We start from the raw sequence: 1,102 nt of genomic DNA, 5'->3' as shown, positions 1-1,102 counted from the left end.
AGAAGATAAAATCTACGAAGTACTCAATTTTTTAAACAAAACTCTGGAAAAATCTGCCTGGGCAGCCGGAGAGATAATGACTGTGGCTGATTTCGCTTTGCTCGCTTCCATTTCGACCATTGATGTATTTCCTTCACGATTTTTTTATTACACATGATTGTTATATCTTGGGGCACACGTTAAACATGCATTCTCGTACTTTTTTCAGGCTATCGATTTTTACATGAAAAATTACGAAAAAATTCAAAACTGGCTCAAAAATTGCAGTGAAATGAAATACTATGGAGCTAATAAAAAAGGAATTGGTGAAATAGTATCTTTGTTAAGACCTAAGGATGCGAATAAAAGAGAAAATAAAATAAATAATAATAAAAAGTCACAATACTTGGAGATTATATTCGGGGCTAAATTTTAAAAAAAATTACGTTTTTCCGTTTTTGGGTTTTTAAACTTTATATAATTTTAATGTTTAACGTTATTTTACTTTGAAACGTTATACAGTTTTAATGTTTAACGTTATTGTACGTTAAAACGTTATACAATTTTTTCCGTTTGAGGTTATTCAGTTTTTAAACGTTATTTTAATTTTTCGTTTTTGTTAAACGTTATAATTTAAAAATAAATAAGGAATTGTTTTTTTTTTATAATAAATTCTACATTTATTTGTGCCATAATTATCCACACTGTTATTTAAGAATTATGAAATTAGTAGAATTTGTTGGCCAGGTTACATTACCTATTTTCAATTTTCCTAGAATTTTTAGCAAGGAGCTAACTGATCAGTTAACCATTATCAGTTTAACTATTCAGTAGGTATACACCATAGACGATTAGACGAAAGGAACTTAATCACAATTTGACGACAAATCTACAACTAACTAAACAACAATAGCAACTTGAAATTATATCAAATTATACTCCAAATAACACGCCCGCATTTTTCACCAATTAAATCGAACATAAACGGATAATTATTAGTTGAATATTAAATTTACTTATAAAGTAATGAATTCAATATTTATAAATAAACCTGCGATAAAATAATTCGGAAAATAAAAATTATTGTCAACACAGGTTAGCCAACTTTAAATTGGTTATAACT

General features: G+C 27.4%; 1 protein-coding gene across 1 annotated transcript; it reads left to right on the top strand.

Annotated features, from left to right (window-relative positions):
• Positions 1-6: 6 nt before the first annotated feature.
• On the top strand, positions 7-476 carry LOC100572028. The gene is made up of 2 exons (XM_016807072.2): positions 7-124; positions 209-476. Exons 1-2 carry the CDS (start codon positions 77-79, stop codon positions 413-415), a joined length of 255 nt encoding a protein of 84 aa, XP_016662561.1. The 5' UTR covers positions 7-76; the 3' UTR covers positions 416-476.
• Positions 477-1,102: the final 626 nt, after the last annotated feature.

The sequence above is a fragment of the Acyrthosiphon pisum genome, chromosome A2, assembly GCF_005508785.2.
Source record: "Acyrthosiphon pisum isolate AL4f chromosome A2, pea_aphid_22Mar2018_4r6ur, whole genome shotgun sequence".
Lineage (NCBI taxonomy): Eukaryota > Metazoa > Arthropoda > Insecta > Hemiptera > Aphididae > Acyrthosiphon > Acyrthosiphon pisum.
The sequence above is the reverse complement of the archived record's forward strand: the minus strand, read 5'-3'. Positions and strand labels throughout refer to the sequence as shown.

Bases quoted from the DNA above. Each gene is read 5' to 3' on its own strand.
- LOC100572028 (XM_016807072.2), top strand. From the start codon at position 77: ATGACTGTGGCTGATTTCGCTTTGCTCGCTTCCATTTCGACCATTGAT. The intron at 125-208 runs GTATTTCCTTCA...TACTTTTTTCAG, and splicing joins CTTCCATTTCGACCATTGAT to GCTATCGATTTTTACATGAA.